Raw genomic sequence first — 16,145 nt, forward strand, 5'->3', positions numbered from 1 at the left:
CCGTTAGATTCAGGGAGAGGCTGAGTCGCAAGCTGACGCTCTCGTACCTGTGACAAGGCTGCCTGGGCGTTTAAAGCTGAAAGAGAAATTGAACAAGTCAACAGAGATACACAAGACTGTACATACATAAAAAAATTCAAAGGCTGCATTTAAACGTACCTGGGTTGTCCTTGTCAATATCGGAGTCCAGCTCTTGACAAGCAACACAGTAATTTTTCTTCTGCTTATCTTGCAGCAGAATTGTCTGCAAATATATAGGACATTCCTTCCCTCATACACGCTTCAATCAATAATAAATATTAATTAAATACTAGCTATTATAATTCCAGTGGGGTCCTGTTTAATCTTAACCCCATTTTTTTGTATTTCATACCGTTTAATACAATGCTGTGATGCTTTAATTTGTAGCTGTTGAATTTCATTTATAGTATACATTGTCACATAAAAACACAAAAAATGACTAAAATGTATGTGTATTTATATATATATATATATATATATATTTTTTTTTTTTCTATTTTAATATATTTTGAAACATGCTTTATTTCTGTGAATTAATGCTTAGCATTATTACTCCAGTCGTCAGTGTCACATGATAATTTAGAAATTATTCAAATATGCCAATTTGGTGCTCAGTATAATTAATATCTTATTATCATCAGTATGGAAAACGCTTGTGCTGTTTAACATTTTTGTGGAAACTGTGACTTTTTCAGGATTCTTTGATGAATAGAAAGTTCAAAGACCAGCATTTATATAAAAAACACTATACATGTCTTAACTGTCACTTTTGGTCAGTTTAATGCATCCTTTTTCTTTAAAAAATAAATATGTAAAATCTTACTGACCCTCTTTTGAAAGGTACTGTAAGGACGTATCTATTAGGGCTGCACAATTATGACAAAAATCATAATTGTCGATTTTTCCCTTAAAATTGTAATTGCGATTATTAATTACGATTACCACAATTTACATTGATTGAATGATGTTTATACCATTGTTTGAAGTAACTGCATGCCATATTTTTATATAAAAATAAACGAGCTGAAAACACTATATGAAAAACTTTTATTGCTTATATAAGCCTCAAATGTCAACTATATTGGATTTGTTTCTTCTTTAAATAAAAAAAAAAGTAAAAATTAGCATGGTATTATAATGTTATACTAAAACTAAAAGTAAAACAATGGAAAAACCTTAAGATAACCTGTAGAAAGAAAAAAACCCACATCTTAAGCACTCAGAATAACATAAGTGGACTTTGAATGATTAATTGCCACTTTGAACGATTATGTATTTGTGGCATCCGTAATTGTAATCGCGATTAGAAATACGATTAATTGTGCAGCCCTACTATCTATCATTATTGGCCATAATTTACAATCTACAGATACCTTACTGTACATTTAGTTATTACAATTTATTGAAAGGCTCTCGCAGGTACTTCGACTAATAAAACACTAATTTTATGAAGTCACAGATGAATGAATGTAACACATGTTTCTCTCTCACCCCACACAGCTCACAGCAGTCCCCCAGCATCTTGTAGCCCTTCAGCAGATAGTCTCCCATCAGCTTGCTGATCTTGTCCTGCCGCTCCCGGCGAGCCTGAATCACCTTCATCTCCGCCTCGGAGGGAGGCTCCCATTCAAAGTCATCTAGATTCATCAGAGCACACAGATTCCTCATGTGTCTGGCTCATTGATGTACACAGATCAGAAACAACCAGCTAGCATCTGTGTATATGGAGCTTTCAGACAGTTATACGACCTCACTAATAGTCAGTTATGCTAAAGAGATTGCGAAGAGTTAGATAATATGAATGAAATAAAGACAGACAGACACTGAAGCGCTCGCTAACCTGCTAGCCTGAAGATGGTATTTTAGCGCGGCTGCAAGTGCACTACAGTACTTTAGCTCGACGGAAGTAAATGAAGTAAAGTAAGATTAATGAAAGATAACAATAGGGAACTCAGGAGCAGAATAAATATTTATTCACATTTTACCTGCGTTTAGGGCCATGCTTTCCTCAGCCGCCTCACAACACAGATAACGTTTCCTGCTCGAAACTTCAGCGGTGAAATGTACAAAGTGCTGTGAAAACGGACTGGCGCCATCTAGCGAACGGAATGTAGAACCTGCAGTTTTGTTTGCACTTTGATTGGAAATGACATTTTATATATACACTACCGTTCAAAAGTTTGGAGTCAGTAAATTTTGTTCTTTCTTTTTAAAAAGTAATTAATACTTTTATTCAGCAAGGATGTGTTAAATGGATAAAAAGTGATAGTAAAGACTCATATTGTTAGAAAAGACTAATTTGAAATAAATGCTGTTCTTTTTAACTTTTTATTCATAAAAGAATCCAGAAAAAATTATCAGTCTCCAAAAAAACCCCCCCAAAAAACATGAAGCAGCACAACTGCTTCCAGCACTGATAATAAATCAGCATATTAGAATGGTTTCTGAAGGATCACGTGACACTGTTTTGCCATTCATTTTATTATTATCTTATCATCATCATCGAATCTGATGGTTCAGTAATAAAGGTTCAGTAATAAAGATGTTTTGAATTTCAAACAACATGAAAACTGAACTACAATGTGAGTAATTACATTTACACAGACACACAAAAGATTTTATGATGTTATCACACCAACACTTAAAATCAAAATCTAGTCTGCTCAGTTGAGTGTCATTACAGCTGGTTTGGGTTTTGCTCTTGCAATCCCAGCAGTGTCCATTACAGTCTCCTCTCCAACTATACTGTCCTCTCGCCAGTTTCCACGCCACAGTGTGCTGAGCCAGTGCAAAGTGCTGTCGTCCCAGTTTTCTGGAAGCTGCAGCATGAGATACCCTACTGAGATGATGCCGGCTGCCGCCGCTCGCACATGGCTCATTTGCAGAGTTTCAGTCACAAATGCATCTACAGCTTATGAGTGACAAAAAGAGAGCAATAGACTTGACAATTCTCAAGGTGCAAAAATTAAATACTACACATCTGGTGCTTAATCACATTTACACACGCAGGCCTACAGAGTGCTGCAGGGATGACATATTTTTGCAGGCCAAACCCAGAAATGAGTATTTTTGCACTTCATGAAGTCAGTGGGTTTCTTGAATGAGTTTTTTTTTTCACGTTTCATTTTACAACATAAAATATCTTAGTAATAGCTCCTTATGATTTTTCAAGTAAAGTCAGTTAAGTCACCTTTATTTCAGGAAAATATCGGAATCAATTATGGAAAGTCATCCATGGAGACAGTTCAGATTCTGCTGTAAAGCAGCTCTAAAGCAAGTCAATAGTGTCAATATTTAGCTCAAGTCAGTTCAGTGTTGGTTCAGTTCAGATAGGGCCGTATAATTAATTGCATGTATTTCTGCTACTCTCGATTTATTGAGCGTAATCATATGTGATATTTGTTTGCTATTTTGCTATTTGTATTGGCATTTGCGTTATCTTGCATTGGTAAAAAGCCTTTCATGTTTGTGGTTGCCAGATTTTGAGAGTTTAAATCCCCCATCAGAGCTTTTATTATCTTGAAAAAGGTGGTTACTAAGTGGCTAAATAGGACTCCAGAGGTTGTCAGGGACATAAAATATCATCACACCAAAAAGGAAAACTCATCTACTCACTAGTCCACTTTTACAGCCAGTGTTTATATTTGGGCTCTTGCAAACTGTTCTAACGCAAACTTTCAGGGAAAATGTTTTTAAGACTGAAAGAGTTGTTAAAGTCATGCCTACATTATAGACTACATTTAGCTTTTTACTTTTGCCGATTGTATTTAGGTTTCATAGATCATAAAAGTTGTGTTTATGTGTGAAGTTTATCGTGATGAATTAAACTTGTAAGAATCATAAACGTTTTTGGTCACAGAGCTTTTCTGCAATAATCCAAAAGTAAAAATCCCATTGGGCTTTTGTCCTACAAAAATACATCATCACTGCAGCGCTCTATTGCATATGTCTGTGAGGCTTCAGGTTTATTTGACAGCTTATTTATAATCAAATACATACCTGCACTCGCTGGGATAGTCAAGAGAATTCCCAGTGAAATTAAACTGGGGTACGTGAATATTCCTCCCAGATTTACCAGCAAATTGAAAACTTAAGAGAAAACAGGACAGGAAAATTAAATAAAACATACCTCATATAAAAGCAAATAAAATCTTTTATATAAGGCATAAGTAATTTTTAACATTGTACAATCATTATTACATAATGTGTAGTGGAAAACAAAAGCATAAATTACCAAGCAGTAGAGAAGCCATGACACAGAGTTTATCCCAGGGGATGTGCTGAGAGGGAGGCCAGTATTCCACATGTGTGAAATAAAGCACACACACCCAGGAGTAGAGGACAAAACTACACAGACCCACACAAGACAGCAACACACTGGCAGCGCCTGGCTGGACATTTCCTGCACGCTTTCTGAAAAGCACCTGAGACAAGAAAACATCAACTATTACCATAAAACTGCAGAAAATTACATTTGTATCAGTTGTTTACACACATACAAGTTTAAAGAAATCCCTTAACCTTATACACACTTTCTGGAGGTTTGTAGTGGACACACTTACATTAGTAGACACTGACAATTGATAACAAATCAGTTAATCGCTTATAGTAATTGCATAACTTGACAAGGTCACGGAATGAATCACTATACCATTCTGAATGAATCTTTTTAGTGAACTGATTCAAAAGAGTCACTGGGATGAATTCACATCCTCACCACTAGTGCTGACCTTGAATAAAGCAGAAGCTGAAGCTGAACCAACTCCCAGTGCCACTCCTGTGATTGAATCACTATGGAAACCATCCCCATAGGCCAACATAACAATGCCAGTTATGGACAGGATGGCAGCCACTATCTAAATACAGAATAGACAAATACGAAAAAACAAAAAAACAAAACAGATTACTTCAAAACTGGTGATAAAACAAGCAATAATAAAATCACTCACACAACACTATCTTATTTGATTGCTCACCCTGACACCCATGAAGCGGTCCTTGAGTCCAATCCATGAAAGGAGGAAAACAAAGGCCTGGCTGCAGCAGAGGACAGCACTTACGTCCACTTTGGGGATGCGGCAAAGCGCCAACAAGTACAAATAACCAGATAAACTCCATAGCACAGAGAATGGAGCGGCTCCTTTCAGAACATTCCTTACAGTCAACTCTTCACCCAGGAACTGACTGCACTTTCTGCAATTCACAAGAGGATCAAAATATATACAGCATGACGCATCCAAATGCCATTAAGTTTCAAACAATGCTGACACATAACATATTTCTATCACATAATTTTTAAGTAAGGAAATAGGGTAGACTGGGCTGGGGCAAGTTGTCACATAAGCTTTATCTTAGTAAGTCGTTTTTGAGTAAAAAGTCCAATAACACAAACATGTCTTTTCTCTATCAGAGGGTTTGTAAAACCTAATTCAAAAACCTTTGAAATCAGAGGCAAGTTGTCAAATATGTTTTAAAAGAATGAATTTCTAATGTTTTAAAATGTATTACTTAAAAAATATTTGTCAAAACAATGTCTCTCTATTGGGGTATGTTGTCACAAAAGGGTAAATGTACCTTAAATAAACTTTATATTTTTCCTTGATTGTCCAATGTACATGAATCTAAAATATGTACAGTCAATGTTATATACGTATACATATTTATCTGTTTCTATTATTTGCATTATTGATGTGAAATTAGCGTATATTTCTCTATCAGAAACAGATCAATGACAAAAATGTAATTTCTGACACATTAAACTTTTGTGACAACATATATGTATATACATAGGGTTGTGACAACTTGCTCCTGTCCACTTATGAGATAATTTAAAGAATTAGTTTGTTGCATGTGAACATTCTGCAACATAAACTGATATACGGATCTTTAACTGGTAAAGAAGAATGCATGCAGTTTTAGCTGGCTACTTTATAAATAGAAAACTCTAAACCCCATGTGTAAAAATACAGCTTAGTCAGGACTCTGTGCATGCACACTACAATTTATAATAAAGCTGCAGCCTACCTCATCTGATATTGCTGAAGGTTTTGCAGCCAGTGTCAGTGATGACTTTGCACTGATAATGGGCTGCTGGCCAGGCATTGATTCATTAATGAAAAGTTGTCATTTGTTTAACTGTAGAAGCTGAGAGGATTAGAGACTGAAAGCAGCTTGCACTAAACAGCTTAAATTAAAATAAGATTTATATACAATAATGATTATTTAGATTGAACTTGCTTTAATTGCTTCTGCACTCTAGAAAATTAATATTGCATGAAAGATGTACAGCTGGGGGTTTGGACTGCAAAACATGCATCCCAACATGAGCAAGTCATAAAGATATGCATGCTTAAAAATAAAAGTTACAAAATAGCGTTTTAACAGCAATTTTTAATATGCAATGGATGCAGTGCAATGCCCAGTGGAAAGTTTCCATGTATAGTAAAGATTCTTCATGGAACCATCCAATAAAGAACCTTTATTTTAATGAGTGTACATAAAACAACATTCATTTAAAAATGTTTTCTTCTAACCTGAACTCGGTGGTTGGCAACTGCTTCTGTTTCTCCGTGAGAAGATGACACAGATAGTAGAGTGGAAAAAAGAGAATGTTCCAGATGCTACAAAACCAAACGATAAAGAACGGGGCGGGATGTCTTATCAGAGTCTCTTTAGCACTATTAGTACCCCAGGCCCAGGAAACAGCTACACAAGCCCCTAAAATGAGCCCACATGTCACCCTCTGTACGGCTCGGAATGGACATCGAGTGCAACAGCGTTTAGACAGTCTTTCTGCATCAGATTCATCCTGAACTAAAGTCTGCTCCTGAGGATCCTTCTCACTTGCTAAGAAGAACAAACACAAGACATTTAAAGAATTACAAACGCCTTTCCTTCCTACTTCAATAACAGATTTCCAGACCAAAAAGAAAGCACCAACAGACTATATGAAAAAGCTGAAAAACGTTACCTGGTGTGGGCAGGTGAAGTGTGACAGGTTGGGGTCCGGAGGAAGGAGATATCTTGGCTGAGAGTTTGTTCATTGCTCGTTGTGCTCTCTTTAAAAAAAAAAAACCCTAACCATTGGGTCAGGGTTTTGAGTCTCTCTATGAGTTCGGACTCTAATACCAGTAATATGCTTTAAGTAAACACACGTTAAGTGCGGATTACTACATATCCACCTGTGATTAAAAATCTCAGGTTTAACAGCTTACAGTCTCACTTGCTAAATGATGTTAAATCGCAGTTAGTGCTGATGTTAGTTGTTTTTATGTTGTGGGTACAAAATACATAGAAAACAGTTAATTAAAACAAAATTTAAGCAAGTAAAGTGAGGTTTTGCATTGATAGTTTAGCATAATAATAATAATAATACATTTACTGATACTGAACTCTTAAAGGTCTAAATTAACTTTTTTTTCAAATCAAAATAATATTTAGGGTTACAAAGGTTTAATTAGGCAGTAATAGCTCTTTGAGGTGACAATTCCACTTTTTACAGTGTGTAAATATGATCAAATGAATATCTCTAGTACCCATAATTAACTTTACATTGACATCTGAGCTAGTTAATAATCGAGATTATTATTAACAGTCACTGCATACAATTTGGGCACTATTATTGCCCAGAAAAAAAATATAGCTTATTGAACTTATAATGATCTTTTGTGACAACATGCCCCAATAGCTGGGTTCTGACCAACAAATAGTGTGTCTGAAATTCATTGAACAACAGCAATTTGTTGAAATTGCTTTAGTCAGCTCAGCTGTCATTTGATCAATTCTCTAACATTTAAACTATATTCATGTTTTATAATTTATAGTACTCAATATAAAAACAAATGTCAATGAAGGTTTTATAGGTATTTTATTTGGTTTAATGACTCAAGAGTCAAAAATTCCACACATGACAAAACAAACAAGACACAAAATCACATGAATTGCTGTGATTTAAATGTTGCTGGTTTAAATGGCTCTAGACTCTACGCAAGACAAGTTAACACAAGCATACATAATGAGGTGATCAAACTCCATACACTGAAATGCATTGCTCAGACACACTTTATATCCTATGGGTTCATTTATAGGTAAGATGACGACCATTAGGGAGCCCTTTCACAAAGAAGAGGTATGTTATTCCTGGACTGAGAACCTCAAGGCAACCATTCACCCCACACTTACGTCTTCAAGTTGGATTTATTCTTTAAACTGTTTATTAAATTTGTAAATTTGTGTTGTGAGGTACTCCTGGCATTGTCTGAAATGCCTTCTTTGTTTAATGGGGAGCCGTGCGACTTTCTTTCTTCTGTCTTGCTGTGAAAGTGCTGAGGGAATGTACTTGAGGATAACATCTGTCCTGTGGAATCTGATATGGGCATTCAATCTGTTATAATCAGAGAGGGAAACACAAAGTAAGGGAGTGAGATTATTTATGGTGATAAACATTGGCGAACAATGTTTGGACGTCATTTAAAACTTGCCATGGGCAATGGCTATATTGATGAAAAAGTTGGTATACCTTTGGGTTTAGGGTGCATCAGGGTCAGAGGCAGCTCTACTGTCACATCACTGTATGGAAAAAAACAAAAGGTTAGATAAAGGTGCGTTTCTGATTTCTCATAATGCATTTCAGCTGCATTTGTCAAGCCTCCCAGCAGACTGAAAAAATAGAGGAAAAAATATATATATATTAAAAACAGTAATAATATTAAATGTATAATTGTCATTTATTTATAAACAGCAAAGTTTAGCACAGACTGGACAAATTTGTCAAAGAAAGAATTCCTTACCCTCCTCCAGATACCACGAGGTTAACCTTGATCTTGTAGGACACCAGGATTCCCAGCATCTCCTTATCCATACCTCCCCTTATTCTGAAGAAAATAGGAAAAACAATGAAGTGAATGTATTGTAAAAACTTGATTACGAGCACGTTTACTTCATTTTTATGAGGCGTTCTGTAAAACTCTTCATGAACGTTTGTAAAGCTGAAACAAACACTCACATAGTGGTTGAGGCCAAATTGGTGTCTTCATCTTTAAGCCTGCCGTCCAGCGACAGGCCACGTTTCTCCTTGTTGTTTGCCAGCAGAGGAGTGATTGGGAGGGTTTTTTCAAAATTTGCATTTCCTTCTACAGTTTCCCTGCATTTGAATCATATAGACAATTTAGAGAACTTAAGACTGATCAGCGAAGAGATCTTCAGTATAGCTGGCATACAAGAAAATAAGCCCCTGTCGAAGAAAATAAGACTCACCCAAACTCTTCACACAGCACATTCTTGGTGTATTTGTCGGCTGAATAGAGAACAACGTCTGTGGTTTGGTCAACTATGAGAATAATGAATGCAACATCAGTTATATTTATTATACCACCTGGTGTAATACTCGATTCTGATTGGTCAATGACTGCATTCTGTGGTTATTTTTTAACAAATAAATGTAAATGACTACTAAAATGTATAATTAACCATTATCCCTGGCACCTGATTTCCAAGATCTACTAATTTATTTTTTCTTGTACCACTCCATGGTCTTATTCTTTTTGCATATTTGACAACTCAAAGCAGCATTTCATGTCCATTTATTGACTTATTTGGAAGTAGTCATGCAATTAGTTTGATAATAAACAGTCAAGCTACATTATTTGTCATATATACAACTTATGAATTATTTGAAATTTCTTTTAATCAATCTCACCTGTAACCTTGATTTTTTTCACAACTTTGTTGGTTTCATTCTTGATCTTAACAGTGACTGGGATGGGGTCGCCGTGGTAGTAGATCTGTTATCAAGACAAAAAAGACATGAGTTTCTTCTTGATTTGGTAAATATCAAAGCCTGCAGTGCATCAGAGGTTACATACTTCCTTGTCCAGAGAGGCTTCCAGAAAAACAGGCTTATCAGACATCATAAAGCTCTTGCAGAGCTCAGCTTTTTGTCCAGATCAGGAGCAAACTGGATTTTGCGAATGACAAGACGGCAGGTGTCCCTGTGGAGGGAGAGGACAGAAAAAAATGATTAGTAAAATTCAGTGAATTATCAGTGTTTTAACATGAATTGAATGCGCAAAATAACCAGTAACACACTTACTTCTTGTCGATCTTCTCATCGGGGTCATCAGCTGATTGGGCCAAGTAGGCCTTGACCTCAAAATCAACACCACAAGCCTGCAAGAACAGAGCTGTGAGCAAGTCCATTCAGCGCATTTCTATTTGAAGATAATATATATCATTCAGTCCTATTTTCATCTCACCTTTCCTTTGTCATCTGGGCCAGGCTGAAGTGTAACAGAGCAGGGAAGGTTGGTAGGAATCTGAAAGGCAGATCATTTCAATTTAAGTCCTTTCATGGCTATGCAGATTATTTTGTGATAAATTGTAAATAAATAAATGGTATAATAAAAAGTAACAAATAATAAAAAAGTGGCAAAAGAACAAAAGAAAATATATATTAAAATATCTGGCAGATGCCTTACATTAAAAGTGAAGGGATGACCCTGCCCTCCAGCTTTCTTCAGGAGAGTGTCGTGCATCTCTGTCAGGGTGGGTTTGTGGCCTGCATCAGGATATAGCTGTATGTGCTGAATCCAGATGTCTTTTCTAAAGGAAAGCCCAATCACGTCCAGGTCTTCACGACCATAGCGGAAAGCGCAGGCCAGCTGAATCCAAACTGCATGAAGCAAGAAACTGGTCAAACATTGGTTTTTACACGAATCCATTCATTTTTCTTCTATTATCCCAAAGTCATTTTGACCTCTCTTTCAAATAAATAAATAAACAAACAAACAAACAAACTATTATTTACTATTAAATATTGTTCTGTTTTATTGAGGCACATTGATACTGGCAATACCTTTTCTGTCTCCAAGGTCTGCAGGATCGATTTTCAGTAAACCCTCTGTTTAATAATAAGAGACAATTCCAATTTAGTTGTTGGATATTACCTGTTTTCTGTTTCAATAATAAATGCAGACAGTTTCTCACCAACAGGGTCAACCGAGTCAATGTGGTCAACATAGTCTCTCTTCCCCAAGTAGAGAGTGAGCTGAAACACAAACAGTGCATTACATACATGTATCGTCAAAATGTAATATGAATATATTATACATATAATGTAATATGAAAATTCAATATAATGAGGAACTGACAAAACAGCAAGTCATCAGCTGAGTTCAGTCATACCTGGCCATTTCCACTGGTCTTTTTGAAAACTCTTTTTGAACATACAAAAAAAAAAAAGGGAAAATGGGGAAAAGAAACAGTAAGAAATATGGTTTGTGGTTTATCAGTAAACACTGATAAAACAAGATAAAGGGTTTAGTTAGTAAAAGGGTGTGATGCAAAGAGGAGTGAGATGGGGTCTCTTGTCCTATTAGGCCTATACCTCAGGTATTAACCTCTTCAGCCACCTCTACCTGAGCACTGTATTTGCATTTGCAGGTTTGACCTTCTCGTCCTGAGCAGTCTTCAAGCTGTTAAAGCTTAGTATTTTAAGACACTTCAAAGCCAAGTCCTGGACTAACCTGTGCTAATCCAGGCTCCATGAATGGAGGCAGCTTGTGTTTACTCCAAAGGGGATGCCTGGTAATTGATTGTGACTGCCAGCTTATGACACGTTCATGCTGGACTCTAGTGAATGTTCCCACCTGATAAGTTCTATTCTAAACTTACAAGAACGTCCTAACTGACACATGCAATGGTTTTTCAATATGTGCTGCTTCTACTGTTGAATTTCCCTCAGGGGATTAATAAACATACCAGATATCCTATCCTATCCTATCCTATCCTACTTAGATATGCTATATTAAGTGGTTTATTAATTTCTGATCTCTTAAATCATTCAAAACATTAACAATGTTTACAGTTTGCAGACTCATTGCTCATTGCTTGGACATAACCTACTGTAACGTGAATATAATATAATAAAGTGACAAAAAAAGCATGGAATACAAAAGAAAAATATAATTTTAAAATCAAAAAAAAAAAAAACTGAGAAAGAACTGAGAACTAAGAACTTGATAAATATTATGGTGAAAAGTTTGATCCAACAATATTGGAGTTCACCAGAGGGTCGCTACTACCTAAATTACTTTCTATAAATGTTTAATAAATTGTTTTGGTCATTGAAGTACAACAAGTGAAATGCTAAATAAAATGGTAAATTAGAAGTTTAGAAAAAACAGTTTGGCAGCTGTTTTCTGTATGAGAACAGCATAAATTTTCAAAGGTGAGAGCTAAAAGGGAAAAAAAACTTACTTGTCTACCATCGCAGAAGGATTTTCCTGAAATAAATGAAAAAGAGAATATTATGAACAGTGATAAAAAAACAGGCCTGTTGTCAAGGTGACAAGACTGTGAGTGTGTGTCAGTGTTGTTACAGTTAACGAAAACTAAACCTGAAAGCATAAACAAATTCTGTTATTTGATATTAAATAAAATTAACTGAAATGAAACATAACAAATTTGAACTTTTTTATTTTAGCTAGTTGCCAAGGCAACATTTCTCATTTTCATTTAGATTAATTTGCTGTACTAAAACAACTAAAACTAAAACTAGAATACAAATTAAAACTGTATAGACATATTTGTAAAAAAAAAAAAAAAACTAAAATTAAAAAGAAAACAGAAAATATTAATAAATATAAATAAAATATATAATAGCACCTCAGTGATACTAAAATAACATTGTGTGCGTCTATCCCTACTCTTTATTGCCTCTACATCACTATGTGTGTATACGAAGCCGTGATGTGTGTTTGTGTGTGTGTGAATGTAGAGCTAATCTCATCCAATGAGATTTCAGCCCCACTTTTATTTTTCTCTCAACCAAATTTAATATAAGCCTGTACGGCATTGCTCATCCAGTGAACTCAGATGCTTTGCTGTAAATCTTTCTAAATATGCAAAGTTAACTAGGCTTTGAGATTATTTTTGCATGCAAATCACATGGATGGAATATTTGACTAGAACTAACATGAAGAGAAATCAGAAAGGTTGTGTGCGCAATTTACAATTTCAAAAAGAACTGATCAAAATAAAATAAAAAAGAGACACTAAGAGGTTGTCAATGTCAAACAGGCTTTTATAAATGCATTAAAAAGGAAGAGAACCATGTGGAAACCATGTGCAGTTTTTACCTTTTCACTGGTAGGGCGATAGGGTGATCTGCTCCCTCTCTCTGGTAATCCGCAGCCTGTCTGGTGAAGTCAGAGGCGCAGGGTTTTATACTCGGACCTTTGCTCTACTGGCTGGTGCTGCTCTGTTGTAGAAGCTGCTGTCTTTCTGTCAATCCAATTAAACACTTAACCTGCTATTTAGGGCTACAACATGCTTATAAATAAAAATGGGGAATTAAACCAAAGAACTACAGGGAAATGGTTTAGTATGAAATGCATGACATTTCTATCCTTGGAAATGAAAAGAGTAATGTCTTAGGATAAGATTGTGTATCTCAAATGTAGCCTGATTTACAACTGAATTGAATTGTATCAAGCCAATAGGTCTGTTTTTTTACTTTACTCAACTGGTTCTAAATCAAAATAAATTGTCATACTGCTTGTTACAGTAGTTTAGTAACATATGATTAGCTTATTCCAGATTTTAAAGAAGATACAGTGTGATACATTGACGTTTTCTTTGAAAAAGGAATTTGTATATTCGTTCCTTTAATAGTCTTCACCAAACCACCAGCTTAACGTTATGCACCTAATTATGATAGGACAGAGCCAGTAAAATACAATCTATCAGAACTGCATATAGTAATGAAGCATCTAAATACATTTTGGTAAAATGCATACACATTTTTTATAATAATATAAAATAATAAAAATATAATTAATACATTTAATGGTAATATTTAATACACATAGTGCACAGTCTTCATAGTCTAAAGACGTGGTATTTTGTGTGGAATAAACATCAGAATAATAAAAGCATTATTTCAGCTAAATTCATGTGTCTGTGTTAATCAGTTAAATAAAAAAAACTAGTAAATGAGGTGAGAAACTCGAATTTGATCCTATTAAATGATCTTGTATTCTGTCAATACCTAACTGAGCTACTCAAATTGCAAATCTTTTTATTTAACATTTAAAAAAGTACATTCATATAAATAAAATATCCCTACACAAATGGAAATGGCTGGTCTGCAGTTGGAACGTGAGCAGGACACTTCAACTTGATGTCATGGCTAAACATAGACCATTCACCTTGTACAGTATCTTAATATAGCACTGTACATATTGTTTGTACTCAATTTTAGTTATAAAACAGTGTGTATATATTGTAGGATTTCCATTATTAATCATTTATTTTTTTATTTGTCCTTTTTCTCACAAACAAGGTTGTGACTTATAGTACACTTCATTAAGGAAACCCCAAAAGAAAGATAATGTAGGGATACAGTAGGAGTCTCGCTGCACCAGATGGCCAACAGGATAGGAAACCCAGTGACCCCTGAGCAATTTTCTTAAGCCTTTGACTTATATGAAAGGTTTTTGTGTTGAGTGGTGGTCATTAAATTGTTTTCTTTTATTATATATACTTTCAATTGCTTTTAAGTCTTGATTTTAAAATATATAATTATTTTATTTTTATTTAACATATACCTCTAAAGACAAATATGTAACAAAAAGATGCAAAAATCTTTTAAAATTATTGATTTTTGTTTAATCAAATTGATGTGCAGCGAATAGTTAATTACAAATGTAATTATATCCCTACATATTAAAGGTGCTTCCTTGCACAAAAGGTGTACGTAAGCTTGTTATAAAATCCCCCTTTGCCCAACACAGGTAAATCTCTTAGCGTCAGTCAGTGTTCACTGAGATGGCCTTTACTTCCATCTGTTCCCTCCTATCAGGTACTGGCAGTCCAACGGCATCATGTTTATCTAAAGTCTCTCCACCAATCCCAGGAGCTCAAGCAATCAGGTGGCACCTGCCTCACTGGTGCAAGAATTGGCACCCTAAGGATATTTCTTGAGTGTAATCCACTTATTGCTAAGAATTAACTTAAATAGCTACAGTCCAGTCAAAACATTAAGTTAAGAATATATGTCTTTATTTTTAGGACATAATAAATGCCGAACGAATGATCAAAGCATTCTCTAAAAAAGTGTGTGACGTTAATTGATTTCATTAAGCGAGTTAAAGCTGTCACACAAACACATTTTAATGATGTAACTGTAGAAAAAACAACACAAAATGACACATTTAAGATCATTAGTTACATTAATTACATACGTTGTGGAAGTTGATAATTATAAGTATTAAAAAAATTTAAAAAACATAAATAAGTCAGTAAGACCTTAGTCTTTCACTCCTAAAATCTAAAGTCCATTTTTAGTTCAAAGTGTGAAGATTTAGGATTTAATCCAAAGGTAATTACAGAAGAGCTCATAGGCATCTGTAATTACACTTTAGGGAGGGAGTGGGCAGGCTTGTTGAGAAAGAGGTAAATCCCAGGTAACAAAAGTGTCAAAGACTGTAGTGCACATATAAACACAGATGTACTTATTTCTAAACAACTTCTAAACGAATAATCAAAGAAAATATTTTAGAATTATTCAGAAAATGAATTGAAGTCTTGTATCCATCATATACAGGACTGCTGAATATTTTTGAAAATGTAAACATTTTCTGACTGAACTAGCAACAGACACTTATAATGTAGCAGCAGATTTGTTTTTGAAACATTTTTGAACCTCAAATAATTTATGATCCAAAACGATGTTAAGGAATGACTTAAAAGAAGTCTACCTCACATCTTCTAAATATATGCAAAGCTACACATCCTCCCTAGATGGCATCTGTATCATCAGCATTCGCATTAGTCGAACTTCCATATAAAAGTAATTGTGATATCAAGTTTCAAGTATCAAGTATCAAGTATCAAGTATCAAGTTTGGTTCTGGTGCTGTTGACCCATAGTTGGCACAGATTGCTTCAGAGCTTAATCTCTCCTAATCTGTCTACACACCAACTTTGTTCGTAATGGGATTGTGTCTACTGAGTGCACAGGATGGATTCCCTCTTTATTAGAAAGTGCTTGCTCTGTGACAAAACCAATGTCACTCAAATGAAGTAAAGACCTATGAACTTTGGCCTGACCTTTTGTAAACACCC

At 35.1% G+C, this 16,145-nt stretch overlaps 2 protein-coding genes and 1 pseudogene across 2 annotated transcripts in view; all 3 read right to left on the bottom strand.

Moving 5' to 3' along the window:
- Positions 1 to 2,107, bottom strand: part of LOC107720620 (Sjoegren syndrome/scleroderma autoantigen 1 homolog) — a 12,474-nt gene extending 10,367 nt beyond the window's left edge. The window contains exons 1-3 of the mRNA XM_016528361.1: positions 2,007 to 2,107; positions 1,513 to 1,658; positions 160 to 244 (exon numbers count right to left, since the gene is read on the bottom strand). Of these exons, the coding sequence (XP_016383847.1) occupies positions 160 to 244; positions 1,513 to 1,658; positions 2,007 to 2,022 (247 nt within the window). The 5' untranslated portion in view covers positions 2,023 to 2,107. The remainder of the gene's footprint in view (positions 1 to 159; positions 245 to 1,512; positions 1,659 to 2,006) is intronic.
- Positions 2,108 to 2,684: 577 nt separating this feature from the next.
- Positions 2,685 to 7,067, bottom strand: LOC107720535 (solute carrier family 35 member F4-like). Its single transcript, XM_016528270.1, has 7 exons — positions 6,992 to 7,067; positions 6,555 to 6,867; positions 4,998 to 5,214; positions 4,752 to 4,877; positions 4,256 to 4,445; positions 4,021 to 4,110; positions 2,685 to 2,932 (listed from the first exon to the last, which is right to left on the bottom strand). The coding sequence occupies exons 1-7, from the start codon at positions 7,062 to 7,064 to the stop codon at positions 2,685 to 2,687; spliced, it is 1,257 nt and encodes a 418-aa protein (XP_016383756.1). The 5' UTR covers positions 7,065 to 7,067.
- Positions 7,068 to 8,249: 1,182 nt separating this feature from the next.
- On the bottom strand, positions 8,250 to 13,241 carry LOC107720619 (arrestin-C-like; annotated as a pseudogene).
- Between the last annotated feature and the right edge of the window lie 2,904 nt (positions 13,242 to 16,145).

This window comes from Sinocyclocheilus rhinocerous, unplaced genomic scaffold, assembly GCF_001515625.1.
Source record: "Sinocyclocheilus rhinocerous isolate Xijiao unplaced genomic scaffold, SAMN03320098_v1.1 scaffold603, whole genome shotgun sequence".
NCBI lineage: Eukaryota > Metazoa > Chordata > Actinopteri > Cypriniformes > Cyprinidae > Sinocyclocheilus > Sinocyclocheilus rhinocerous.